The sequence below is a fragment of the Mesoplodon bidens genome (assembly GCF_964165515.1).
Source record: "Mesoplodon bidens genome assembly, chromosome: 7".
Classification (NCBI taxonomy): Eukaryota; Metazoa; Chordata; class Mammalia; order Artiodactyla; family Ziphiidae; genus Mesoplodon; species Mesoplodon bidens.
Genome location: NC_138164.1, coordinates 113,346,775 through 113,372,621, shown reverse-complemented (window position 1 = coordinate 113,372,621; position 25,847 = coordinate 113,346,775). Strand labels below are relative to the sequence as shown.

The window sequence follows — 25,847 nt, the reverse complement described above, 5'->3', positions numbered from 1 at the left end:
CTGAACCCACACTGTTAGAGACGTCTTCAGGAGTGATTTGTTCAAGAAGACAAACTTAACAAGACATCCAATGTACCTGAAGATTTTGAAAAGAGATTTACGTAATTAAGGAAGTGTTGGGACTTGAATTACTGTTAAGTACACAGAAAATTAAACCAGTCTAAAAACACCAGAAAATTATTTCACTCCAGGGGAAACAAAACGCACTGGAAAAGGCAAAGTCATCATAGTATACCATGTGGTTTACCTGTAGACAGATGTTAGTCATGACGTAAACCCTGAAGGTTGATCTGGTTAAAACTACTATGTAACTATCACCTGAGGATGGAAGTCCTGGAAAACTGGTGGTACGGGGGAATGCAGAAAAAGAGCTAAATTCGTAGTTATCAGCCTCAGCTGAGGGTGACTTTGACCTCCCAGAGGACAACTGGCAATGGCTAGAGACCTTCCTGCTTGTCACTTTGCGGGGGAGTGGATTGCTGGACCTGGTGGGTGGAACGCAGGGATGCTGCTTAACATCCTGCAGTGCATACCCGAACAAAGAACTGATTGATTGGTCCAGAACTGCAGTAGTGCCACAGCTGAGAATGCTGAGCTAGATCATCATTTCCAGTAGCGGTGTGTCAGCAGATGACATCTAAAATTAAAGCACCAAGTAGCAGCATGGTGAGAGACGCAGTGATGGATATAGAAAGAACCGGTTGAAGGCTTTGGGAATGAGAAGTGGGGCTAGGTGGTGAGGTCCTGTTGGCTTTGTAACAAGCCTTGTAGAATTCTGCCTCTGCCTCTTTAAACTATGTACACATACAAGCTTGATATTTCAAGTAACAATTTAAGTGGAATTAGAGAATTATTTAGAAGGATACGAAAGCGTGTAAAGGAAGGCAGAAGTTCCCTGAACCAAGGTGGTGGCCAGGCTGGTATTCTTGCCCTCTGCCAGGACGTGGCCATACTTTACTCCCTGCGTAAATTGCACGGTGTCTGCATGTAAGAATGATGCAATGGAGAGAATGGCACTGTTACAGGTGACTAGATCTGCTCCGAGGCTGTAATCTTCAGGACTTGGCTTAACCTGTAAATGTGGTGGCTGATTAAGGCACCCACCTCCTGGTGGCAGCATGCCAGAATTGTAGGCCCAGTGTGGTGTGTGTGTGTGTGTGTGTTTTTGGGTTTTTTGTTTTTGTTTTTGTCTTTGAGGGACCATGAAAGTTCAGTGGGCAACTGAAGAAACAGCAAGCATTTAACGTACTCAGTCTCTGAGGTTCCTGTCAGCACATGAGCACTTCGGAGCATGTGCTTTAAGGGTGGTAGCTGGCTCCACAGTCCCGTTCTGGCTACACTGAAGCTTCAGTTTGTTCAAAGGCTGGGAAACTGCAGTGCAGCTCTGCTCTTCTGTTCCTCTGTGCTGGAAGGGGGAGGGAGCTGCATGCTCCCATCCTGCCTCGCTGGTCATGGGCTTCCTGATTCCAGGTGGACTTGTGTTGCTGGTGTTTCTGTGCCTTCTTGGAAGAGGGTATTCGTATGTGTCACAGCACAGTCACTTGACACCTCCATGCCGTCGCTGCTGAAGTGCCACCTGTGCAGCAGCCACGGATCCACAAAAGCCCACGCAGCCGGCGGCTCTGGCCTTGGTGTGCTTCTTGCTCTGGGGGCCGGACTCCATCCAGAGCTTCTTTACTTGCAAAGCGGCGTGTGACCTTAAGTTGGGTGTGGCTGAGGGGAGATGGAAGGGGAAAGAAGAGCACGAGGGGCCCACGGTCAGGGTGGGCTCCGTGGCAGGGGCTGCTACCCACTGTGGGCTTGAGAAGCTGGTCCTTCTGTCTGGAGCAGGTGTCGCGCTCGTCCTTGGGGGGGTCTTTGAGCCCCTCCCCGTGCCTGCGCTGGGCCATCACGAATAGCGCAGGGGCCCGCCCGCCCGTCGGCGGCAGGGTGCGGTCCTCCTCTTGGTCCGCCCTCCTCGCACCGGGCTGGCCGCCGAGGCCTGAAGGGTGGGCGGCCGGGGGCCGTCTGTGCTGCAGGCATTTCACCAGGGCCTCGGGCAGCTCCGTCCCACACAACCCGTGTTGCCGCGTCCCGTGGTTCCAGACCTGACCGGGTCTCCCCACCCCTCCTGCCTCCCTCCGGTCCAAGCGGCCCGTGCTCCCAGCCCGGGTTCTGCCCCACCCCCTCCTCCCATCCCGAGTGACTGGCGCTCCTGAAACATCAACCTGCCGCACCCCTCTCATGCTCAAAAGCTAAGGTCTCAGCTGGCACTCAAGGCTCCTCTGATTGGGCCTCTCAGAACCCAGGCTTTTCTTCTACTCTCTCCCCGCTGGGTTCACACTGCTCTGGCCCCCTGGCCGTCTTGCTGTCCCACGAATGTGCCAGGCTCATGCTCGCCCCTGGCTGCGCCGGATGTCCAGTGCCCCATCACCACAACCCAATGCCTGTGCACAGCGCCCGCCCCTCTCTCTTGCCGGCCCTGCTTTCTCTGGTGGCACTCAGCACAGCTGAGATGACATCTGTTCATTGACTTCCATGCCGTCCGACTCCCCCATGAGAATGTAAGCCCCCGGAGGGTGGGGACGGACCGTCCACCCCCTGTACCTCCTGGATTTAGGGGGCCCTCAGAGCAAGAGTGGTGGCTGGAATGAACGAATGAGCACCGCTGTCTCAGCATACCTGTGGGAGGAGAGACGCAGAGGGAGGGAGATCAGTGGGCCTCGGACGGCGTGTCCCGGGTACCTGCGGTCTGGCTGAGTTGGGCCCGTTGCTTCCCCGCTGGCAAGCTCGGGGACAGCCGTGCCCTCTCCCTCCACCGAACTTCTTTACTCCCTGAATTCACCTGGCTCCCTAATCACCCTCTGAGAAAACCAGCGAAAAGGAGAGCCGCTAGGAGTCACTGCAAAGACTGCGGCTGCCGCCCGGAATCAGGCGCATCTCCCCCTCCCAAGCAGCCTCCTGAACCGCCCTTCCCCGGTGGCCAGCTGTCTGGTTTGCCCATCCAGGCCTGAAGGGGTTCCCGGGCCCTGGGAGAGCCGGGGTGAAGCAGACCGAGCTGGCCTGGAAGAGGCCCGCAGAGGTGATGAGACCCGCTCGCCTGGGTCCTGGTCGTCAGAGCCGGGCACCTGGTGCGTCCGCTGGGGTCTGGTTACATGGGGTGCTGGATTTGTGAAGACTCACCAAACCTTGCTGACTCTTCTGTTTGTGGCTACACTGCACTTTGACGGTTTTTAAGGAATCCACAGCAGGAGAAAGAAGTACAGCAAAACGTGGACTGGCGATCGCAAGCCTGGGCACGGTTTCAGGTGCTTCTTTCAGTTCTCGATCATTAGGGCAGTTTTCTTTCCTCGAAGACGGCGCTTGGAGCCGCCATGGACCCCACCTCCTGTGGGTTCGCTCTCTGTGCCTCCCTCCGTGCCCGGCACTCACCCCAGGAGCTGGGGGGACAGCGGGTGCCAAAGCCCACCTGGGAGGGGATGGGGGCTGGGCCACCAAGGGAGGCTCTCCCCGCTCCGAGCCCGGTCCGCCTTCCTCGCAGCAGCCACAGGGACGTTCGCCCCCGGAAAGCGGCCCCGGCGGTGACCAGCTCTGGGCTGCAGGAGGCCCGGCCTCACCCTCCAGGCCGCGCGGCTGCTGCTCGGTTTCCCCGAAGGCACCTTGGCCCCCACGGGGCCTGCCCACGTGCGCCCCCCTCCAGGCGGGCGCCGGATCCCATTAGCTCACCGCCCTGCCCTCTCTCCCCGCAGGTTAACGACGAGAACGTTGTGAAGGTCGGCCACCGGCAGGTGGTGAACCTGATCCGCCAGGGGGGGAATCACCTCGTCCTCAAGGTGGTCACAGTGACCAGGAACCTCGACCCGGATGACACGGCCAGGAAGAAAGGTGCCCTCCCAGCCGCCAGCCCTGCCCGAAGGATGGGTGGGGGGCAGGGCTCTTTCCCCCCAGCCCCCTGTGCTCAGGCGCTTGTGAGGGGGGGCCCCAATCTCCTGCCGCTGGGGGCCGGGGGGGTCCCGTTCCCCCTGCCCCAGAGTAGGAAACAAGTCAGAAAGGGAGGTTAGGAGGGGACTCGGGCTTGCCCACAGGGAGGGGCGGCCTCAGGCCAGGGCTGTGCTCAGCAGACAGAGGCCTGGGGGCTCCCGCTCCAAACTGACCTGCATCGGTCACTGTGATGGCATGCAGCCTGGGCCCATGGAACGGAGAGGTCCTCGGGCCCACCCTCCTTCCCAAGGGAGGTCACAGCTGGGGGACACTGGGGCTGAGCAAGGCCTGCAGAGGGGCGCCGGGAGCAGGCCAGAGCCACCCCTCGGCAGGAGAGAGACTGGAGAAGCACGTCGGGACCTCCGGTATTTCAGCACAGCCGTGACCACTGCCAGCTTCCCCACCTCGGGGGAGGCCCCATCTCAGCCTTCCCAGCAGGTCCAGGGGCCCCACCTGCTATCTGTTCTGGAAGGGGCAGGGGGTGGCGGCACTAGGGCCCGGCTCTCACCTCCCTCCCTCCCGTCTGCCCCCCAAGCTCCTCCACCCCCGAAGCGCGCCCCGACCACGGCCCTCACGCTGCGCTCCAAGTCCATGACCTCGGAACTGGAGGAGCTCGGTGAGTGCCACGTCCGAGCCGCCCCAGCCCTGCGTCGTTGCCAGCACCCAGCACGCCGGCGGGCCAGCCCCGGCGAAGCCCCAGCCTCTGCATGGCCCTCTGCTTGCTCTCTCGCCCCTCTCCTGGCCCCGACACCCAGAGAGGGGTCGGGAAGCGCCCCCGTGTGCGGTGCTCCCACGCTGGCCCGCTGGGGCCCTGCAGGCTTCGGGGGTGGTTAGTGGTTTCGCCTAACCTCCTTTTGGTTCGTCTAACATTGTTTTGTTTTGAATTTTTGGGCCTCTCACTAGTGGATAAAGGTAAGCTGCCCCACTGTGGCCCCCCTCAAGCAGCCCCCCTGCCATCTAGGGTGCCCCCCCAAATCTTTCCCACCGTGTGTGGCTCAGACCAGAAAGCTGTGGCCCTGGCGAGGGGTTGGCGGGCCTGGTGGGCTGCAGGCCAAGTGCAGGGGGTTCCTGGTGCCTTCTCGAAAGGACTGCGGAGGACAGAGGGCTGTGGCCGCTGGACCCCCCGCCCCCCACGGCCTGGGGAAGGACGCGCAGAGCACCGTGAGCCCTGGGCCTAGTGGCCACGTGGCTGATGGAGAGGGAGGACTCCGGGTGCTGGCCAGACGTCACACTGGGGTGTCACCACGGCGCCCAGGGACCCCTCCAGGAGGAGGTCGCTCTGACCCCACGGGAGGGGACGAGTGGACTGACGGCTTCCTCCGCTGAGGGGGCTCAGTGGGCAGGCAGGGGAAGCATCTGTGAGCTCTGCCCAGGGCACGTTACGGGGGCACAAAACAAATCGTCAGGCCCAGCTGGTCCAGGGGCTGGGAGTCTGAGCATCCTCACTGGTCTGCAGCTTGCTGTCGCTGCCCGCTGGTCCCAGCCTTCGGGGGGAGACCCTTCCCTCCGGGAAAGTACACAGCGGCCCCTTCTTCCTGGCAGCTCCTTTGGGAGGGTCTCCCACACTCTGTCCTCCCCACGAGGGCCCCCTCGCCTGTCACCGTGTCTGGGGTCTAGAATCTGCAGCTTAGCTGGAGGCCTAGGTCTTCTAGAAAAGGGCAGCACTGCTGTGGGGCTGCCCACCTCCACCCAGAGCCACGAGTTCGCCCAGAGCCCCTTTCCTCTGGCCCCCTCCTTGCCCACACCTTGTCTGTCCAAACAAGACTCTGCAGGAAACGCCCCCTGAACCCCAGGCCTGGCCCAGCCCCCGACGGGGAGGACAGTGTGAATTATCACCCGTTTTTCTCTAAAGCCAGGCAGCATGTGCCACGCAGGCTCCTCCAAGGCGCCTGTGGCGGGCTCCCCCCAGGAGAACCCGCGGGCAGGTCACCTTTAAGGGGGTGCAGCTCAGGGCGCTGTGAGGGTCCTTCCTAAGAGCTGCCTCAGCTCACGCGGTCCAGTTTGGCGGGGTGCCAGGAAGGGGCAGGTGCTGAGTGAGAGGAAAGCCCCTTGTCCCCGCGGGAAGCAGGTGTGCCGGAGAGCAAGTCAGAAAAGGCAGGCCACCTGCCAGCAGGTCCCAGGAGAGCGTAGACAGGGCATCCCTGCCCACCCGCGTGTGCCCCAGAGCCAGGGGGGTGCGCGGTGGGGCAGTCCCACCGCCACGGGACTCACGCGCCCCTTTCTGTTTGCAAGCCTCCGTCCGGAAGAAGAAGGGTAAGGGGCGACCCAGTGTCTGTCTCACCCCCGCACGCACGCCTGTGGCCCTCAGCGTCGAGTCTAGACCGTGCCGTGACCTTGTAGTGTCTTCTCCCTGCTCGGGGTCCTGCAGGGGCCCAGCCCCAGGACACACCCCGTTTCCGTCTGTCACACCTGCCCCGCCCCTCCCCTCTGTGGCGCCCCAGCGTGTTCTGCGTCTCCCCAAGTCGTGTCCACGTCATCGTAACTGTGGGGACCCCGCGCCCTGTCACAGCTGGGCCTGCCCGGGTCGGGGGGGCAGGCAGCCTCCGTGGCTGCTGGCCAGAATGCAGGCCAGCAGGGTCCCTGGCAAGTGGACCCCTGAGCGCCCTCTGCCGTGGGTGGCGGCTGCCACCTCCCTTCAGCTCCGGAAAACCCCCCGCTCTCCGGGAGTCCTGCTCTACACGTGCAGGAAGACTGCCCTTGAGCTGGGGGCAGCTACAAGGCCATGCCGCTCCCTACCCCTGCCCCTGCCCCAGGCCGGCGTGGCGACGGAGGACCCAGCCTCTGTGCCGTGAGCAGCTAAGACACCAGCCGGGCCCCAAGCAGCCCCTCCCGCAGCAGCGCCCACCTCTGGGGGTCCCTCCCCTGGTGGCTGGGGATGACTCTGCCCCAGCGACTGCAAGCAGCACTGTCAGTCCGGGGGCAGGCGGGGACCCTCTCACAGGCCCGAGGCACGACCCGGAACGCTGAGGTGGGGAGGCAGGTCTCGGAACCCAGCAGGGCGGTACCTGGGGGCAGGGTCGCGGGTCCTAGGGCACCGGGAAGCGCCTCCTCTCTCACCCACTGTCTCCCCAGAGGCAGGCTAACCCTCTCAGCCTCTCTGGAGCAGTCCTGGGCCTCCACCCCACCCCCAGGGGCTGCCCGGGAAATTCCCAGTGGGCTTTCTAGGACGGGTCTCTGTGTCAACCACGTGATGGATGCCCAGGGCACAGGAAGTTTCCTGGGATTACCTTTCCCTCTGAACCCCCCGCTTCGATCCAAGGCCAACGCCAGCTGGCAGGAACAGCCCCCTCCGTCCACCGTAACTTCCAGAAGAGGCACCGCACCAGGGGCTGCAGGAGCCCCATGGCCACAACAGGGCTAGCCGTGAAAGTCTGTTGTCAGGGGGGAGCAAGCAGCTCAGACTTGGAGCCGGCCCAGCCTTGGGGCTGCCTGTGGCCTGCCCCCACCCGCTCCCAGGGGCCCCAGCAGCCAAACACCCCGGGCTGTGACAAAAGGACAGATGTCGTGTTCCGCACGGCCAGCCTGGGCCAGGGCAGAGTCCCAGAGAGGGGGACCCACCTTCCTTCGGAGAGTGGAGAAAACTGGATGCGAGTCTGAGCTCACATGCCTCGAGTCTTTCCTGAGGACCTGCTCTGGTCCCCAGACACCATGCTCACAGGCACCAGGGGGCGTGAGGGCCACGCTGGCCCAGGGCAGCTCCAGGCCAGAGCCGGTGGGACCGGCTTCACCACGGCTTCCAGGCCCCGCGGGCACCTCTGGCTGCTCCCGCGGGCCCGTCCCTTGGAAGGTGTGTGGCCCACAGGCCAGGGACAGTCTCCTGGGGTCAGACCGCCCGCCCCCATTCCCGCACGGCCTCCTGGGACGATTAAGCAAGAGACGGGCAGCTGGCAACAGCTGCTGCTCGGGCGCGAGCAGCTCGTCATCTGTGACGTCGGTGCCGTGGGCGCTTGGCTTTCCTCTCGGAAGCTGTGTCGTGGAGGAAATCCTGTGCCGTGCCCGCTCACCCCGAGACGGGGCGAGGCTGGCCCTGCCCCCCAGAGAGCCTGGCCAAACAAGCTGTTCAAGGTCACAAGGAGGGACAGGCTTCCTGGACGCCTCCGGGACTAGGACACATTCCATGAAGCCGACTGCCCGAACAGCTGAAGGGGCTGTGAATCCCAATTGCCGGACATTTCTGGAGCACCTGGGATGCTCTCCCGACGGTTCTGAGGGGCGGGCAGGGGTGCTAGAACCAGCCCGGCACGTGGCCACAGGCAGATGGGCGGTCACAGAGTCTCTGCGGTGGGTGCCCCATTGCCCCCCGGGGAGCAGTGCAGCAGGAAACACGGCCACAGGCTCCTCTCGCAGCCAGGTGTGCCGCGTCAGCCCGGGGGCGGCCTCAGCTTCCCCAGCTCGCCCGATTTCGGGGGTTTCACTCCACGATTTGATGCCTCCCTCCTGCAAAATCAGCGACGTCTGCTGGACGAGCTGGGATCTCTCCCGCGGGAGGGCTCGGACACGCGGTTGACCCTGCCTGTGGTCAGCCGAGGGCCCCGGGTGGGGACTCCGGTGACAGGCAGGGGTCCCCACCTGTGCTCTGGTTCCCGAGACACGTGGCTGCGCGCGACCCACCCATGCTTGACATCCACCACCCGCCCTCCCCACCCAGGAAGGGTGCAGCCTGTGGACGGTGGGCACCAGACTGTTCGTCTGCTTAGAAAGTTAAAACACAGGAGTCACTTCCAGAGCGTTTCCATCAACTCCCTACTAGATTGTTTCTGAAGAGCCGACGGCTTTCCAGTCGGCCTGCAGGACTGCTTTCAGCCTCAGAGTGCTTCATTTTAAGACTGCAGGGGGCTGGACTCACTAATCCTCTTCATCTGGAATCCTTGAATAGAGACGCAACTCCAGGCTCTTACAAACCGTGAATAATCCTTATGAGGCCAGAAAGACAGGCAGGAGCCCAGTCTCACAGCTTTTCTTAAAAGCCTTCACGTGCAGGCAAACAAACCCTCCAACAAAGGAGTCTCGAGTCAGGCCACCAGCCTCCCTTTGAGACGAGGGCCAGGAGGGGACCCGGGCCCCCGGGAGGGAAGCGACGCAGGGTGGCCTTCTGTACACGAACCGCACAAACCCGCACTAACTAGCTGTCACCAAGGACAGAACGATAGCCCCCGACACAACCCCACAGACCAAGACGCTCTCACGTGTCCTGGTTCAAAAGAAGGCTTAGGTGGCATGGAGACCAGAGGGCAAAGGCCTAAACAAAGACCAGGACGTCCACGGCAAGGTTGCCGTGGCTCCAGGGGATACACCTTCAATCACACCCCAGACCCAATGTGGATGTGGCGTGACTGTGCAGGCGCGGCGCCCTGACTTTCCAGTCAGCTGGACCAGGCAGACCGTTCCGACGGCAACCCATCGGATGGCCGCTGTCAGCCAAGGCTCGGCACCCTGGCCCAGGGGTGGACACGGGGGCCAGGTGACCCCCAACTGGAGCCCAAGCTCCCACCTGCTCCCAGAGTTCCACCTGCACAGATGACCTTAGGCATCCCAGATCCCCAGTTCTCTCTGCAGAACGGGAATGACCCCTCCCCTAACGGCCAGGTTCCTGTTAGAATGAGAAACGGGACGAAGGTGCCGAGAATTTCCATGGGGTCGGGGACTGCTGTCGTTAATGATGGCGCCTTTGCCTCACCTGTGCACACCCACCATCGAGGTGTGTTTTGGGGGTGCCTGCCACATGTCTGGGGCCCCAGGCGTGCTGGGGGTGGGGGTGGGGGGACCAGACGTGGACTCGCCGGGCCCAGCTGGAGATAGGAGCCTCTGGAAGGTCCAGCTGTTGTAACTCTCCATCCCAGGAGAGCCGTCTGGCCCCGGAGCCCCTCGGCCCTCGCCCCGTGCTGTGCCCCGACGTGGCCAGCTGCACGGTGGCCGAGCTCCCCACCTGCAGTGCCCCCCATGGGAGAGTCGCCCTTTCCCTAACTCAGTGGCATCCCCTCCAGGCCCACGTTCCTGGAGGCCCCAGGGAAGGGGGGGAGCCTAGCGGAGCTGCACAGGCTGAAGCTAAGGCTGGGCCTGAGAAGACGGCCGAACCTGCGGACGAAGGTCCCAACGCGGGAGACGGACCTGACTCCCCGCCGTCGTTGGAGAAAGAGCTGCACCTTGGCCGAAGCAAAGCCGACAGCCACCGGGAGGTGCCCGGCTTCCAGGAGCGGGCCAAGGGGACCTGCAGGTCACCATGGGCTCACTGGGGACGTCAACCAAGGACCCTGAGTCCTCTAGCCAAGGGGGCGGGTGCGGGGGGGAGACGAGCACAGGAACAAGTTAAACCCCAGCCTGAAGAGAATCCTGGCCCAGACCCAAGCAGAAGGCTTCCTGAAGGAGGCACGTCGCTGGGACTGGGGGTGTGGGGCAGGGGATCTGGCAAAGGGAGGAGGGTCAGAGGAGAGGCTGGGCCACGAGGGTGGGCGCTAAGCAGCACCACAACCGTAGCTGGGCTGGCCAGAGACGTGGGTGTTTCCAACCGACTCCCTAAGGGGGCGGGTGCTTACCAGTGTCCCTCGAAGAGGCCAGAAGCCGGGAGAGCCGGGGGTCCCGGAAGCAGGGAGGATGCCGGGGCGAGGGTGGGGGACCTGGGAGTCCCCGTGCCAGCTGGCGGGTCGGGAAGGGCCTCCCGCGAGCTGCCGTGCCTGAGCTCCTCGGCCTTCCCCGAGCAGGCGACCTGGGACTGTGGGGCCCTCACCCTGGTCCAGGATGTGGCTGGGCACCGACCAGGAAGGGGCCCCGAGAAGCCAGAGGCCTGCCTTTTAGGGTCTGTGGGGACCTCTCCAGCGGCTGCGCTCTTCCTGGGGGGCCACGGGCCTTAAACCCGGTGCCTGGAGCTCCCGCCCAGACTCTCACGCTGGCCTCGCAGCTTGGGGCTGCTGAGACCCCAGAGGCCTGGGCCTTTCTGATGGCACGAGCTTCGTGGGGCGTCACAAGACCCCAGAAGGGTGTGGGGTGAGCTAGGAGGAGACCTCGAGCTGTGGACAGAATGTTCTCGGGGGGTGGCCGGGAGAGTGCAGCGCCTCACAGGGTCCAAAGTGGGAGAGTCCCACCAGGCCCGCCTCACGCTGGCTTCTGCTCCCCGGGGGCGCCCCTGGTGTCAGCAAACCAGGGCCCTGCACTTTAACAGCCCTGACGGCTTGCAGGCGGAGGCTAGGGTGTCGGGCGGGTCCAGGACATGCTCCAGTTTTCGGGTTTTCCCCCAAGTGTAACATTTTAAATTTAAATTTTAAAATCGCTTCTTCATCTGTAAGCATCACCGATAACTAACCCTTGGCTTTCTTTTTCACAAGGAACCGAGAATGTTCAGCTCTTGGGGGAGGGGGGACTCCCCCGCACAGCAAGGCACAAACCTCGACTGGCTCCTGAGCGGGGGGCTGCCTCCCCTCCCCACCTCTACCCCTGCCTACACCCACGCTGCCCAGCCGCCTCCAGCCCTGGGTGCTGGGTCCTTAGGCCCTGGCAACTGCGCTTAGGTTCAAAGGAGCCACACCTCTGAGCTCTTAAAAAGAAAAATGTTCAAAACGTTGACTTAGCTTCCGCCAGCAAGAAGAAACCGCGCTAGTATGAACAAAGCGATGCCCTCTGAGTGCCGGGGCCTCCGGGGCTGAGGCTGCGTTGCCCCCGCGAGGGTCTCCTTTCCCCTCTTGTCCACGTGCACCCGGCGGCGGGGGCGGGTACAGCTTGGGGGACACGTCCTGTCAGTGTCAGCGCTTGTGGCCGAGAGGCACGCGTGCTCCACACCACAGTGACAAACCACGTGTACCATAAAAGCTTTGTGAAAAGGCGCAAAGCACTCGGGCATTTTTCTAACTCAGCCCCTTGCCCGATTGTGTTTTGGGGCTTCGCTCACTGACGCCCGTCCTGACGGTCATGTTCACGTTGCAGATAAACCCGATGAGATAGTCCCAGCCTCCAAGCCATCCCGGACTGCTGAGAGCGTGGCAGTGGAGTCCAGGGTGGCCACCATCAAGCAGCGGCCCACCAGCCGGTGCTTCCCCTCTGTCTCGGACGTGAACGTGAGTGGCCGGGCCGGGGGAGCGGGCGGCAGGCCGGCGTGGGCGGACCTCGCGGTTGCAGTTCACCCTCCCCAGCGTCCAGACCCGGAGCCCCAATCTGCGTGCGCGTGGCAGGCACCCCAGTCCAGTGCAGACCCGCAGTGAGGGGCAGGCCACTGCGTGACCGGCTCAGTACCTCGCCCCGAGGGCCTTCCCATAGGCCACCCGGAGCGAAGCAGCAGCCTTCTGGGGCGGACGAGGCCCGACCCCACCACCCCGGGGAGCAGGGCCTCCGCGTACGCCTGGGACCCCACCCCTCGAAGGTCTCAGGCCACCGTTATTCCCGGGGGGCGGTTAGCAGAGACCACGGGCCACGACGGGCTGGCAGAGCCGCCCGTCGTCCGGGCAGGCTGCTTCTCTCAGGTTCCAGACGTGGACCTCTCCACCCCAGCTTCGTGCCTGCTGCCGGTCTGAGCCCCACCTGTCACGGTTACTTCCTGACTTTGTTATCTTCTCTGAATCCGCCTCCCACTGACTCACTCTGTTTAACCGCGCCTCTTCCTAATAACGCCCAGAAGCTTCATCAGTTCGACGTGATGGTTTTGCGTAGTGCACGGTACAGGCTGCCCCCTGCCTGCCCTCATCTCCAGAAGGCCCGGGCGGCTCCTCCAGGGCCCTGCGTCCCGAATCCCCACCCCCAGTGGCACCCCGTACCCAGCTCGTTCCAGACACCCTCCAGGCCCTGGGCCGGGCCGACGCCCAGAGCCTGGCTAGACTGGGTCTCGCGGGAACAGCCTGGGCGCGCGCACGCCTGTTTCCTTCGGGCTCCGCACCCGGCTGTTCCGAGTGGCCCTCCGACGCCGCGAGGTGAGGCCGGCCAGCAACCTGCCTTCCGGTCGAGAAAGCAGCAGCTTGGGCGGGGGCTGCACAGGGAAGCCGTTTGCAAAGCGAAGGAGGGACACGCGAGGCTCCTCCTGGACCAGGCGGAGGAGGAAGGACTGGCAGCCTGCCTGCCACGGGGCCCACGTGCCCCAGGGCACCGCGCTCGGCTTGTCCCCCTCTCTGGGCCACTGCGGTCAGCCCACTTTGCGGAGGCGGACGTGGCCAAGGTCGGACCCCACTGCCCACCACCAGGTGCTCTTTCCTACAGGACATGCGTCCTGGCCATACCCAGTCAATGTCAGGCAGACCATGGCTCTGCTGAGCAGGACTCATCGGCCCTTTGAGGGCAGACAGGGCCCCTTCTGGGTCCTGGACGCTGGTGTGGCCCGTCGTCGGCCTCAGCTGGACACTGAGGTGCTCCCAGAAGCAGCTGGGGGAAGCCCCATGACAGGTGTCTACTGCCCAGGGCTTCTGTGTCTGGCTGCCGTGGGTGGCGCTGGTCTGACACAGCTCACCCCGGGCTCTCTGGTTTGCAGTCCGTGTACGAACGCCAGGGGATCGCCGTGATGACGCCCACCGTTCCTGGGAGCCCGAAAGGCCCATTTCTGGGCCTCCCTCGAGGTACGATGCGAAGGCAAAAATCAATAGGTAAGCAGCGTGGCCACACCCGCAAAGGTGCCCCTTGGCTCTCAGCACCCTCGGCAGTGCCCCTCAGAGGCCCCAGGCCCGCCCACCAGAGGACGGGCACCCGGCCTCACCCCCAGGGAGGCCTTGACCATCTGAGCTGTCTGAAACTCTCCTACCCTCTGGATACCAAATCCAGGGTGGCTTCCCAGCCTCACAAGCCAAGTATCCGTGATAATACCAGCAGGGTGAGGGGCCGCAGTCAGGAGGGAGGTGGAGGTGGGCAGGTGACGTCCAGGAAGCCCCTCGCCCCCGCCCTGCATGTTTAGAGTGGGCCGGCGGGGTGGGCCCAGGTCCCCTGTGAACTGCCACTGCCGCGCTTTGTGGATGAGCTCGATGGACACACTTCTGAGGGTGGCTGGGCCAGGCTCTCGCGCTCCGCGGGTACAATGTACTCTGTGCTGCGGGAAACTGCTACCTTCTTGTTAACTTCACGTGGTTCCTGCTGACTCTGTTCCGGGCAAGGTAAATGTGACCCCTTCAGACAGCCCCTTTGTGAGATAATCCAGCGCTGTCTTTACCGTGTAAATTCTCAGAGGAGCTAAGGCCACTGCCGGACACTGGGGGATGTGGCACTGCTCTGTGTGTCCAGCACTGCGGTCTCAGGCCTGGCGCCTCTGTCGCTAGTTTGAAGGGGTGGCAGCTGGCGGGAACTAAACGATAAGGGATGGCGGGGGTGGCATCTGCCGGTCCCCAGAGACCCCCAGGAGCTCGGGGCCACCGCAGAGCAGCGCACACGCCATCTCCTGCCCCGGCTCTCTAACTGATTAATAACAGTCGATTTCCTCCTGCCAGACAGCAGAATCTTTCTATCAGGTTAGTGAACCTTACAGTTCGGCATCTGTAATGTGAACGTAACAATTTACTCCATAAGGCGTATTCTTAAATTATTGCTCCTTGGGCACGTAATTGTCAGGCAGCCACCACGTACGCACGCTCAATGAGAGGCCTCTGAGCAACCATCTTTGCGATGCCAAAACGCCCTCCCACAAGGAGTATGTGAAATTTGGAATACCCTTATCGAATGGAAGTTCTCACTGGAATAAATTATTGTAGTTTGTCCTAGGAGCGTTTTTGATTTGGAGTGATTCGTTTTGTTACTTCTTTGAAAAACCTGCATGCCCCCCACGCGAGACCCTCGTACTTGACGTCTGTCAGCGTCCGTGTCTGTGTGCCGCTTCCCGTGTCCGGAGTGCGTTCCGTTGATGGTTTTATATCTTGAGCTGTCGGAAAGAATCTGAAAGTCCACCCAGGGGACACACCAGAGCTCTGGGGCCCAACGCGGCCGGATGCGGCCGTCGCCCCTGCGGGCCCTCAGCACCCTCTCTCACCCAACACCCACGGGCTCCATAGGTCCAGTCCTCCAACTCGGACCGTGGTCAGGGGGGACCATGGTAAACCACCGGGCCCCTCGGCCCAGCCCAGAGGGTCTTAGGACCCAGAGGACTTCGCTGGGGCAGGCGGCCGAGTGTTTGGTCAGGATCCTGCTCCCGGCTTGGGATGGGGTCTTGGGTTAGTAGAGGGTCTGGGTGTGTTGCAGCACCTTCTCCTGCCAGGGCCGCTCAGCCATCCTCCTGAGGGCCTGGGGAGCTCCAGTACCCTTCGGGGGCCCAGAGAAGTGAGGCAACAAAACGGGTTCCTGTCGAGCGGGCGAGGCCGCCCCAGGGTCGCCATATGCACAGGCTCTGCTCGAGGGCACCAGGCCTCCCCTGCGCACACCCGCAGCACCTGCAGGACGTCGGTGCTCTGATGCCCCCGGGACGGCGGCACCATCCGCGTCCCATAAGCCAGCGCAGCCACCTGTGTTCCCTGTGCCCTCGTTTCCCACACGCAGCTCGACAGCCTCAGGCCCAAACCCGAAAACACCCGCCGGGGGCCCTGGCCAAGCCTGAAGGGATGGTTGCCCCCTGATGCAGGCCACCCCTGCCCCCGACACACACTCACACGTGCGCATACGAACCCCGGGGAGTCAGGCGCCCTCCCCGGCTCGCGCCCGTCGCTCTGGGCACCATCTCTCTCAACAGCACGCACTCCGTGCCTCCCCGGGCCTTTCCTTCGTTTTTTTTTTTTGGCTCGGAATGGGCCACGTGACCTCTTGGCATTGTGGCTTGTGCTGCGTTCTGTGAACAAGTGCGCATCGTGATTCTTTGTGAGTCTGCAGAGACACAGCGTGTCGCACCTTCCTAGCAGCTTAGCGGGGTGTCTGTCATTGCCGTGATTGAAATCTAAACCTGTCTTCTACTCGTAGGAATCACGGGGGAAGAGCGACAATTTCTGGCCCCTCCGATGCTCAAGTTCACCAGAAGCCTGTCCATGCCGGACACCTCCGAGGACATCCCCCCGCCGCCACAGTCGGTGCCCCCCTCTCCTCCACCACCCTCCCCCACCGCCTACAACTGCCCCAAGTCCCCAACTCCCAGAGTCTACGGGACGATCAAGCCCGCGTTCAATCAGAACTCCGCCGCCAAAGTGTCCCCGGCAGCTCGCTCCGACACGGTGGCCACCATGATGAGGGAGAAGGGGCTGTACCACAGGAGGGAGCTGGACCGCTACTCCCTGGACTCCGAGGACCTCTATAGCCGCAACGCCGCCGCCCAGGCGACCTTCCGCGGCAAGAGGGGCCAGATGCCCGAAAACCCGTACTCCGAGGTCGGGAAGATCGCCAGCAAAGCCGTCTACGTCCCCGCCAAGCCCGCCAGGCGGAAGGGCATGCTGGTGAAGCAGTCCAACGTGGAGGACAGCCCCGAGAAGACGTGCTCCATCCCCATCCCGACCATCATCGTCAAGGAGCCCTCCACCAGCAGCAGCGGGAAGAGCAGCCAGGGCAGCAGCATGGAGATCGACCCCCAGGCCTCCGAGCAGCCGGGCCAGCTGCGGCCCGACGACAGCCTGACCGCCAGCAGCCCCTTCGCCGCCGCCATCGCCGGGGCCGTCCGCGACCGGGAGAAGCGGCTGGAGGCCAGGAGGAACTCGCCAGCCTTCCTGTCCACGGACCTGGGGGACGAGGACGTGGGCCTGGGGCCGCCCGCCCCCCAGGCACGGCCCTCCAAGTTCCCCGAGGAGGGCGGGTTCGGCGAGGCGGACGGCACCGAGCAGCTGTCGTCACCCACGCCGGGGGCAGCCACCAGGGAGCCCGAGAACCACTTTGTGGGTGGTGGCGAGGCCGGAGCTCAGGGTGAGGCCGGCAGGCCACTGAACTCCACGTCCAAAGCCAAGGGGCCCGAGAGCAGCCCTGCAGCTCCCCTCAAGAGCAGCAATGCGGCCGGCCCCGAGAATTACGTCCACCCGCTCACAGGGAGGCTGCTGGACCCGAGCTCCCCGCTGGCCCTGGCGCTCTCCGCGAGGGACCGAGCCTTGAAGGAGTCCCAGCAGGGCCCCAAGGGGGAGGCCCCCAAGGCTGACCTCAACAAACCTCTCTACATCGATACCAAAATGCGGCCCAACGGGGAAGCAGGCTTCCCTCCGGTCACCAGGCAGAACACGCGGGGGCCCCTGAGGCGGCAGGAGACGGAAAACAAGTACGAGACCGACCTGGGCAAGGAGCGGAAGGACGACAAGAAGGGCATGCTCATCAACATCGTGGACGCGTCCCAGCAGAAGTCGGCCGGGCTGCTGATGGTCCACACCGTGGACGCGGCCAGGCCGGACGACTTCCTGCAGGAAGAGGATGAGAATGCCGACGCAGAACCAAAGCCGGACCGCTCGCCCTCCGAGGTGCCAGAAGGTGTTCCCGAAACTGAAGGTGCTTTACCGATCCCCGCTGGCCCCGAGCCCGCGGCCGCCGCGCCCGGCAGGACCGTCGTGGCGGCGGGCTCCGTGGAGGAGGCGGTGATCTTGCCGTTCCGCATCCCTCCCCCACCTCTGGCGTCCGTGGATCTGGATGAGGATTTTATTTTTACAGAGCCACTGCCTCCTCCCCTGGAATTCGCCAACAGTTTTGATATCCCCGATGACCGCGCTGCTTCTATCCCCGCACTCTCAGACCTGGTCAAGCCGAAGACAAACGACGCCCCCCCGTCCCCTGCGTTGAACTCCAGCCAGCCCACCAACTCCGCGGACGGCAAGAAGCCAGCTGGCCTTTCGAACTGTCTGCCCGCCTCCTTCCTGCCACCCCCTGAAAGCTTCGACGCCGTCACGGACTCTGGGATCGAGGAGGTGGACAGCCGGAGCAGCAGCGACCACCACCTCGAGACGACCAGCACCATCTCCACGGTTTCCAGCATCTCCACCCTGTCCTCCGAGGGCGGGGAGAATGTGGACACGTGCACAGTCTATGCAGATGGGCAAGCATTTACGGTTGACAAACCCCCGGTACCTCCTAAGCCAAAAATGAAGCCCATAATTCACAAAGGCAACGCACTTTATCACGACGCGCTGCTGGAGGAGGACGTGGACAGCTTTGTGATCCCCCCGCCGGCACGCCCGCCGCCCCCCGGCGGGGCCCAGCCCGGGACCACAAAGGTTATCCAGCCGAGGACCTCCAGGCTGTGGGGTGACATCTCGGAGGTCAAAAGCCCGATCCTCTCCGGCCCAAAGGCGAACGTGATTAGTGAGTTGAACTCAATCCTGCAGCAAATGAACCGAGCAAAGCCGGGGGAAGGACTGGACTCGCCAGCGGGATCCAAGCCTGCCAGCCTCGCTCCAAGGTAAGTGCGCGGCCGGCGTGGGCGCAGCCCATCCCGAGCCGGGCTGTCCTGTCCCAGCCAGTGCTGACCAGGAAATGCCCTTGGGAGCAACGGAAGCGGACACGGAAATTCCTAGAGCCTTCTGTGTCGGCCGCCTCTGTCGTGCACTCACGTGCTCCTTTCTCGCCCCCTGGACGCCGGTGCAGCAGAGCTGAGCGCGTCTGGCCCGGCAGGACGTGGCCCCCGCGTAGAGACGCGTAACGAGACGCTGCCACACAGGCCATCCCCGCCTTGGCTTCCAGGGAGGAGCCCTGCTCTCTCCCTGCGCGTCCTCCAGGTCTTGGCCAGGACCCCTCAAAGGCCATTCTGGAGCCTCACCCAGGGGTTGCAGGGGAGGGGTGCAGCGGCCGGGGGTCGAGTGAGCAGTGTGCGTGCAATCACGTGTGTGGTCACATGTGCGTGAGGGGCTCTTTTCCCCTCCTCCCGTCACTAACTGGTCTGAGGCCGGGGACGGGCCGGGTTGCGGATCCACTAGTGAGCTCAGAGTGAAATGCAGCCCCAGAGCCCATCCTGACCCAGGGCAGACATCGTGGAAGAAAAGCATCCGGTCCTCCCCGCGTGGGTGCTCACAAGGTCAGGCAGAGCGGAAGGCACTGCCTAGGAACTGGGGGTCGCATGTGGGGGCCAGTCCTAAACCCAACCGCAGGGCTCTGTCCAGGCACACCACGCTGCAACTGGCCCCCGACCCCCTGCCTGTAGCTGGTGGATGATCCTCACCAGAGCCCAGTGCCTCCGGCCATCGCTCACAGTTCTCGGTTTCTTTCGCCCAAGACACACGCCACTGCTCGGGTCCCCAGGCAGCAGGGCTCTTCACGTTCCCCCACTGATGTTTACTCTCAGGTTTCATCATCTCAGCTAATGAAGTCGTTCTTCATACTCCTGCTGGGCAGGCGTTGGATTCAAACATCTCAGTCCATTAATCAGCACTATCGCACTACGGTCGGGTCCTGAGAGCAGGCTGAGAGCCACCATTTTCCCGGTTACCTTCCGGTGTGGGCGTAAGTTACGCGCACAGCTCCCACCGCTCCTCCGAGGAATGCTGATGGGGCAGGTCTCGGTAGAGAGAAGCACGCCGACACCCCCGTCTTTTAATGGGGCACCCATCATTAGTGGCGTTCAAAGAGCACTCCGGCAGAACAGAGATTCCTTACAAATTCCCCGTTTCTGGTGGACGTACGTACACACATACCTACAGGTGTTACGTGCTTGAAAGTCTCAAGGAAATGTTTAAAACTGGCTCCGTCACGTAATAGTACCGGTCTTTAGCTCCTAGGTTATGTGGAAGTACAACAATTAAGATGCTTTATCACTGTGTTTCATATTTTACAAAACACTTGGATGTGGGTGAGTAGTCTTTCTAACAGCTGCTGGAGAGCATGTATAATTATACCCATTTTTCAGAAGGGGAAATGGAGATTCAGAGAGGCCAAGCAGCTTGTCCAGGTGCACAGCCAGCAGAAGACAGAGCCAGGACCAGGCCAAGGTCTTCTGACTGGCACTTCCCACCGCTAGCGATGTCTGAAGTACGGAAGATGCAGAAGAAGGGCACAAATTCTAGGGCCGCTCTGGCCAGTGGGGCAGCCCACACGGCACCATGCTCCCCGGAGCACTCCCACCCAGGAGTCCAGGGGCCTCTCTGAACGGCATCAAGATTGTAGGCCTCCCCAGCTCCTCTCCTGGCTGGGTGGGCTCACAGGAGAGGGGTCTCCGAGTTGCAGGGGTCTCTAGGGTTTCCCTGAGTGGGAGGGGCCTGAGAGCAGGGGTCAGCGGGCAGAATCCTGTCGGACTTCTTGAGAGCAGCTGCAAGACCGATTCTGTCGACCCAGGCTCAGCTGCCAGGAACAGCCACCACCAGTCTGTTCTATCATTTATACCCCAGCCCATCACGGTACAAGCATGAGCTGCTGTCTATTCTGCACCCACCAAATGCCGGGCATCATGCAGCACAGGCACCCGAGGCAGAGCCTGAACCTGCTCCCACGGGGTCAGAGAGGGGAAGCCCTTGGCCACGGGCACTCGGCTGGAAGGCACAGAAGCACTGCGACCTACGGAGCTGCCTCAGGGTTCGACTCCTCCCCTCTCGCTGGAGCCAGGGATCAGCCTGGAAGAAAGGCGCCGCTACCTAACCGAACATCCGCAGGGCCGAGCTCACCGGGGCAGGGCTATTCTCAGGCCTTCGGAACCCCCCTTGAGTCCAGCTGAGCACCCAGAAGTCTTCTCTGCTTACCTGGTGACTGATAATCTGCAAGGGTGGTCACCGGGCAGCCTCCGGCACTGGTGACCTCCCCGAGGCGGTGTCCCCTCCCCTTCCCTACTCACTGCTAAGGGCTACACTGAGTTGGACCAGGAATAGGTCGGCCTGAGGCCCAAGGACAAGGAGAAAGGTCAGTCACTGACTCCAGGCACAAAACTGGACACTTGCCTGGCTACTCTGGCTTTTCCGATCTCACGGCCTCATCGGGCAAAGCCCAGTGGGCGTGAGCTGCAGCCAGGAGGTGGACCGACCAGGGTAAGAAGGGGGCAGCTCCTCAGCAGAGCCCCCCGAGCGGGTGACCGAGCACCGGGCACCAGGTATTTCTCATGAGCAGGCAGCAGCCAACTATTTTCCTTCTCACACACACACCCTCCCTGGGACAGGCCTCCGCTTCTCTGGGTTGTGCCTTCATTGAGAGGCCTGGGATTCAGCCATTCAGGCAGCAGACAAAACGCAGGATACTCCCAGCCAGGGCTCCACCTGCTTGGGTGTCTCACTGCTACTTTTAAATGCATCTACAAATTAAGAGCTGTGAATGGCCCTGGGCAAAATGAGGCACGAAACTGGATGAAGGAAATTCCTAGTGAGGGAAAAGAAATGAGTTTTTCTAGGGAAAACTGAAAACCGGCCGTGCTCTGAAATGACAGACAAGCAGCAGTGCAAACGCCCCCACTTCCACAGAAAGAAGTCTGATCGCCCAAGAAAGGGGCAGTTTTTTGAGCTGCTCCACAATCGTTTGTCCGCTAAGAGGGCAGAAACCTCAGGTGAACCTGCCCCTTTGTAAGTTACTTTTGCCCTCGGGGTTCTTTCTTAACTCTGAGGTGTGGTGACCCTGGGCAGGGTCGGGGGAAAAGAGGACACTGAGCGACTACGCCCTCGCTTACTGGGGTACATGTGACTTAACCTGAGCCGTGCATGGGTGTCTGCTGCTATCATGTGTCCCCCGAAATCAGGGACGACACGGGCTCTGCCGACATCTTGATTACAGACATGTTGGTGAAAAGAAGACGATCAGGTCATTTTCTTTACTACCTAGCATTCGTGGCATCCCCCCAGGCCTGATCTGGAAACACCTCCTAAGAACTAGGCCTCTGGGGTGATCGGCTGCTTCTCCTACTCAGCACCGCCCCAAGCTACCCCACGGGCTGGAGGCCCAGCACAGGCGCCTGGCGTCCTGCAGGCCCGGACCTTCCCTGCAAAGCTCAGAGCTCGAGAGGATGACCGAGAGGCGCGAGAGCACTGCCGACACCCACGAGCACGGCCTTGCCCTGCAGCGGGCGGCCTACCGTGCGGAGCCCTGTGGAAATCTAGACGCACGAGCGGTGTTCCCCTCGTTTCAGAGCACCTGATGTTTTCTGTAAAGTCACAGAGCCGGGAAGCCAGAGGAGCCACAGCCCAGCCCCATGGCCTCCTGAGGGGTTCTTGGTAGGAGCCCAAGGTCAGACCTCAGGGAGGACAGTAACAAAAGGGGTCAAGGAGGCCCGGGCCCCGGGGAGCTGGGCGCAGACTTAGTCATGAATTGTTCACTGGACCAGGGGTCACTGATTACACCTCAGTGTGCCAGGCACCGGGCTGGGCCCCAGGATTCCTCGCTGAACAAGGAAACATTCAAGGTCTCTCCTCTGAAGGGCTACATTCTCAAGGGGGAATGGATCAGAAACAATAAACAAGACGAACCCGAAGTGCACAGGTACTGCCAAGGGACGAAGATGTCCCAACGAGTCAGCGACCATGGGCAGGACGGAGGTGACCCCCCTTAAGGAAGTGGCATTGGAACCACCTGAAGTAGTAAAAGGAGCCAGCTGGGCAGAAACGCAGGAGAAGAGCATCCCGGGCACCAGGACCAGCAAACACAAAGCCCAGGCACGGGCAAGTGCCCTCCACGCTGAAGAAACTGGCAGGGCTGGCGGGGGGGGGGGTGCCCAGAGGGGACCCGGCATGCCGAGGGGAAGCGCTGGGCTGCGTCTGAGTTGTGGCAGCCATCGAGGGCTTAAGCAAAGGCTTGGCGTGAACTTTCGTTTCACGAAGGTGACCCAGCAGCTATGCAGTCAGGTGGGTCACAGTGACACAGGGAAGCCCACGAGCAGGCCCATGTGGGGTCCCGGGGGCCTCTGCTCCGGAGACAGCGGGTAGATGATGGCGTCTGACACATGCACTCTGACCTAAAACAAAGGGGCTTGCTTGACCTAGGAAACCCAGGCATCTTTTTTTTTTTTTGCGGTACGCGGGCCTCTCACCGTTGTGGCCCCTCCCGTTGCGGAGCACAGGCTCCAGATGCGCAGGCTCAGCGGCCATGGCCCACGGGCCCAGCCGCCCCGCGGCATGTGGGATCCTCCCGGACCGGGGCACGAACCCGTGTCCCCTGCATCGGCAGCCGGACTCCCAACCACTGCGCCACCAGGGAAGCCCCCCAGGCATCATTTTTAAAGCAAGATAGATCTGTTCTTTGTCAGCACTCCCAGGGGAGCGGAAGGTCAGTTTGGGTTTGGCTTTCATTCTCCGGCCATTGTAAGGAGTATCAGAGCAGTGAGTGGATGCCTGCGGGGGACCCACTGGCTTCCGTCCAGGGCGCACTGCATCGGCTCAACCCCCCAGGAGCCCCTCCGATCGCCTCGCTCTTTTCGGTTCATCCAGACTAGCCTTCACTTCACGGAGGCAGCGATGGCGCTCCAGGTCCCCTGGGGGGTTCATTCAGGCTGCTTGCAGGGGAGCACTGGCCGGTTCCCAGGCGATGCCCTCCGGCTGCCCTGGCCAGTGGCACCAGCTCCTCACTGGCTCTCTACAGTATTATCCTGAGAGCCTCTCGGTTTTAAAATAAATCTATCTGGGTTGTTAAAAAATGACCTCTGCCCAGCCGGTCCCAGGGCAAAGACTTTTCAAAACTGACTCGATAATAGAAGCTGCTTAATGGCACTTTCATCACCTCAGCGCCGTCACAGAGGCTTTCCCATTCCACGGCAGCAACTGAAACGTTCAGGTAGTGTCAGTGACTGAAATCGTGGATAAGGCGGTGGACACTAGGGAGGGTGGTTGTGAAGCTCGCTGTCGCGTCTCTCCTCGTACACGGGTTCGTGAAGGGGCTCTTCTGGTCAGGCTGCGGCATTTTATCCTTCAAGTCTGATTCTCATGCTCTCATTTCCCAGTCTGGATGCCAGGACCATTCAGCCGAAGTGTATCAGGGGATGGATACCTCCCGCTGAAAACTGGGTGCCTTCCCACCTGCTCAGATATGTCGAAAGGGCTGCTGAAGCCGAGGCAGCCCCCTGCCCCCGCCCAGTTCCAACCCCTCTGCTTGGCCAAGTCACGTCACTTCCTGATCTGGGAAACCAGCTTCCCACACCCATCCGCCGTTCTTGCGGGCCAGGCCCGGGACTGCAGACACACAGGGGCTCGCGGTGCTCAGAGCCGGGAACCAGGGCCAGGCTCAGGCCTTGTGCAGACCTGTTAACGCCTCGGGCCACTTTCCCTGTCTTTTTTTTTTTTTTTTTTTTTTTTTTGCGGTACGCGGGCCTCACACTATTGTGGCCTCTCCCATTGCGGAGCACAGGCTCCGGACGCGCAGGCTCAGCGGCCATGGCTCACGGGCCCAGCCGCCCCGCGGCATGTGGGATCCTCCCGGACCGGGGCACAGACCCGTGTCCCCTGCATCGGCAGGCGGACTCTCAACCACTGCGCCACCAGGGAAGCCCTTTCCCCGTCTTTTGAACAACCGACCTTTGGAGGTGCTATAAAGATAGAAACTAAGAAGAGAGCAGTCTGGAAATAAGTGCCGTTTTACATGCAAGACAGGGGTTCCTCACAAAAACCCTACGGTCTCTAGAAGGCAGAGGTCCGGCGGGCGTGCTGGAGAGAGGCTTGTGCGGGAAGGTTCCAGAACCCTAGCGCCGGCTCCCTGAGCAGCCTCTGGCCCACAGCCAGTCACTGCTCGACAGCCGAACTGCATTTGTAAACACAACAGAAAGGCTACTTGAGTCCTCACTTCCCCGACCCCAGTCAACTCGGGCTGACCGATAAAATAACAGCGCATCTCGGGGTGTCAGTTAACCCTCCATTTTTGTTTTAATCCTCATGTTCCCATACGGATTGGATTGAAGAGGCAGGATAGAGAGTAATAGTCCAAGAGAGGGCGTGTGTGTGCGTGTGTATGTGTCTGTGTTCTAAATCGGGGCAACAGATTCTTGTGTGTTCCACCCGGGAACCCAGTGGTTGCTTAGCAACGTAATGATCTCTGCAACCAGGAGATCCAGTGAACGATACCCGCCTGATTAACCGAGAGTCCATCAAACCACTGAGAAGGAGGGCAGGGTGGACCGGCCCCGGGCAGGCCTCCACTGGGCTCCTCAAACACGCTGGTTCTTTTCCAACGGCGACATCCCGCAGGGCCGTGGGTGGCCCCAAGCATGGGGCCAGATCTGACACCCCCCTTTATTAGCTGCCGGGCTCTCCTCACTCGGTGTAGACTTGACGCAAAGCACGGCCTCCCCCAACCAGGAACGCTGATTTGTCCTTCCTAAGCTGCAGAAGACAAAGGCAGCCCGGGAACCCAAGTCTGGGTATCAGCAGTGAACGGGCTCTCAGGGGACTTCAAGCAGAGGCTAACGTCATTGTCCTTCTGAACGTCTTCCTGGATGTTTCTCTCTAGATTCACAGCATCCCCAGCCAAGGCAGGCACAGGTGTGAGTTTCCTAACTCTGAAAGCAACGCCCCTTCTGACCTTCTCTCCCGGGCAGCTCTGTGCACTGCACGCTCTACTACGCGGCCAGAAAAGGAGCAGCGCGGGTAGACTCTCAGCCGGCATCTGTGCCATTGCTTTAGTTTCATCCATCGGAAAAAGCTTCTTGTTTTAACTGTAATTAATTTTGCAGTGTTGTCTCAACCCATTCCATTTTGTCATTTCCATTTGCTCCCATGATGGGTGGTAACAGAAGAGGGTCGTGCTGAACAGAAGTAAGTGCCGCGTGCAGAAACCTCTCCTCTCTGGTGTGTTCTCCTGTCCCTCGCTCTCACTGCCCACCAATCTGTGTGCTTCTGACGACACACACAGCTGCCTGCAGAGCCTTCCTTTTAAAAAACATCCCAACTACCCGGGAATCGCCGGGGTGTTCCCACAGGAGGGGGTGCTGACACCCACCCTCTGGCTCAGAGAGGCCCACGGTTAAAGGCTGCCTGGGTTTAAAGCAGTTGCTGTCACTTTGGGGGATTAACTTGCCTCTGCTTCACAAAGCCCGATGAACAAGGTCACTTCCCAACTGTACTGCCCCAGTCGACCCAGTCAGGGTCACAGGCCCGGCGCCATGCAAAGTCACCTTAGAGGAAGTGCCACGTGCTCCTGTGAGACACTGACCTGCTTCACAAAAA

General features: G+C 61.6%; 1 protein-coding gene across 8 annotated transcripts in view; it reads left to right on the top strand.

The window, feature by feature from the left end:
- SHANK2 (SH3 and multiple ankyrin repeat domains 2) overlaps positions 1 to 25,847 on the top strand; it is a 546,752-nt gene that overhangs the window by 514,282 nt on the left and 6,623 nt on the right. For 7 of the 8 annotated variants that reach the window (XM_081238599.1, XM_081238604.1, XM_081238597.1 and 4 more), the window contains 5 exons: positions 3,729 to 3,864; positions 4,496 to 4,576; positions 11,875 to 12,005; positions 13,403 to 13,514; positions 15,799 to 18,196. In XM_081238599.1, the coding sequence (XP_081094725.1) occupies positions 3,729 to 3,864; positions 4,496 to 4,576; positions 11,875 to 12,005; positions 13,403 to 13,514; positions 15,799 to 18,196 (2,858 nt within the window). The remainder of the gene's footprint in view (positions 1 to 3,728; positions 3,865 to 4,495; positions 4,577 to 11,874; positions 12,006 to 13,402; positions 13,515 to 15,798; positions 18,197 to 25,847) is intronic. The other variant, XM_081238603.1, reaches the window with a different exon arrangement.